The sequence below is a fragment of the Hippocampus comes genome, unplaced genomic scaffold, assembly GCF_001891065.2.
Source record: "Hippocampus comes isolate QL1 unplaced genomic scaffold, H_comes_QL1_v1.1 scaffold186, whole genome shotgun sequence".
Lineage (NCBI taxonomy): Eukaryota > Metazoa > Chordata > Actinopteri > Syngnathiformes > Syngnathidae > Hippocampus > Hippocampus comes.
Window position 1 is genome coordinate 1,807,249 of NW_017806236.1, and position 1,732 is coordinate 1,808,980.

At 41.1% G+C, this 1,732-nt stretch overlaps 1 protein-coding gene across 3 annotated transcripts in view; it reads left to right on the forward strand.

Annotated features, from left to right (window-relative positions):
• LOC109507618 (cGMP-inhibited 3',5'-cyclic phosphodiesterase A) overlaps positions 1–1,732 on the forward strand; it is a 71,864-nt gene that overhangs the window by 43,628 nt on the left and 26,504 nt on the right. For all 3 annotated transcript variants that reach the window (XM_019857198.1, XM_019857199.1, XM_019857200.1), the window contains exon 2: positions 621–671. In XM_019857198.1, the coding sequence (XP_019712757.1) occupies positions 621–671 (51 nt within the window). The remainder of the gene's footprint in view (positions 1–620; positions 672–1,732) is intronic.

Consider the following 1,732-nt stretch of genomic DNA (forward strand, 5'->3'; position numbering starts at 1 on the left):
GTCGCTGGTAATCAGATCCTCCGCCTCCACCAGACCCTCAGGCAGCCAGTAGGAACGAAAGTAAACCAAACCTGACTATGAAATTGCATTAGATGTCTGCGCTTCGTGGAAAGTGTGTTGGGGTGAGTGCAAAAACTCATTTTGCATTTCCAAACTACCAATCGCACGGCTTCTCAATTTTTTCACATATGCACACTATACTGAATGACGTCAGAGTAGATGTATCCAATCCAAAATATTGCCTTGTCAAAGATTACAAAGCTCCATTTTGATTTTCATTGTCAAGGAACTAAAAAAGTAGATTAACAGTGTTACTGATTGCTTCTGTTTGCGTAGTTTCCCACATTTTTGATGAACTCATTTAACTCCAGTAAAACGTGTTCTCCAATCTTATTTTGACAAACTACAGTTTTAATAGTGATAAATTACTGTCTCACTGACAGTGTCCAGCCAAAAAAGTCATTATGATCTTTACAAAGGCAAACTGGTTCATGCAGCTCTTCTCTCTGACGTCATTGGATCGCGGAGGTGTACCTATTGTTTTGACCCATGAGTGTTACGTCCAGTATGTTGTCGCTTTTCAGTCATTTGCCAATAGTTTTGTCTTTGTTGTCTCGCAGATACTCGCCCGCTCAGACTGGGAACACAAAAGAGGCTCCCGAGGATCGCAGGTGGGTTGGCCCATGCAGAAGGACACACACACACACACACACACACACACACACACACACACACACACACACACAAACGTTTTCCAAGGTTCAAACATTTGTCATCTGCAAAATCAATGAATGAAGTCACTGAAGATGATCTTTACAGCCGAGAGGAAGTCAAATACTGGTACACTCCCTAATCCGAGTTTCATTCTGAGAAATAATGTCAGAGGCACAACAAAATCACAACCTGAGCCAATGAAAATTGACACTGATGTAAGCATCAAAAGTTTCCGATGTTAATTCTGGAATTCAAAGTGAATGAAACCCTGCTTTTAACATTTTGATTGAATCGGATGAAATTGGACTGTATGTTCACCCGTTGGCTGGCAAACAGATGAGGGTGTACCCTGCTTCTTGCCCAAAGTCAGTTTGGTATAAGCGTCATCTTACATGGGACCCTCATGAGGATCAGTAGTTTGGAAAATTGATGTATTGACTTGTAATTTTGCTCACCCACTGTAAAATATATATATTTTTTAATTTACTGGTAATTGTCATTTGACGCATTGTCACTCATGCAGTATTTCACGAGGAATAGCAATCCCTATAAGAGAAAGTGAGAAGTTGAAAACCGTTGGGTCACCTTCAGAGTTGAAAACTATTTTTCGACTGCGAAACAAACTATTGCCATTAAAAAAAACAATATGCCATTTCGAAAGAACATTTCTTACTGGTAAATGTGAACTGGTGAATGTTTTAGTCATCTTCAAAAAAAAAAAAAAGTACCATTAATTTTTAAAGAGCAGCGAATCAGTCTTTTGGAGGCCCGACACAAAACACACACACCTCTTTGACATTATCTTCTCCATGTTTGGAAACTGAGTGTTCGGACATCATCAATGTATTGAGCTGCCACTGAGCCACAGGGCACCATTCTGAATGACATGGAAGAACAAAGAGTGCCCTTGGACGTTGGCATGGATCTTTACTGTGTGTGTGTGTGTGTGTGTGTGTGTGTGTGTGTGTGTGTGTGTGTGTGTGTGTGTGTGTGTGGGGGCGTGCGCTTCCTCGAGGGG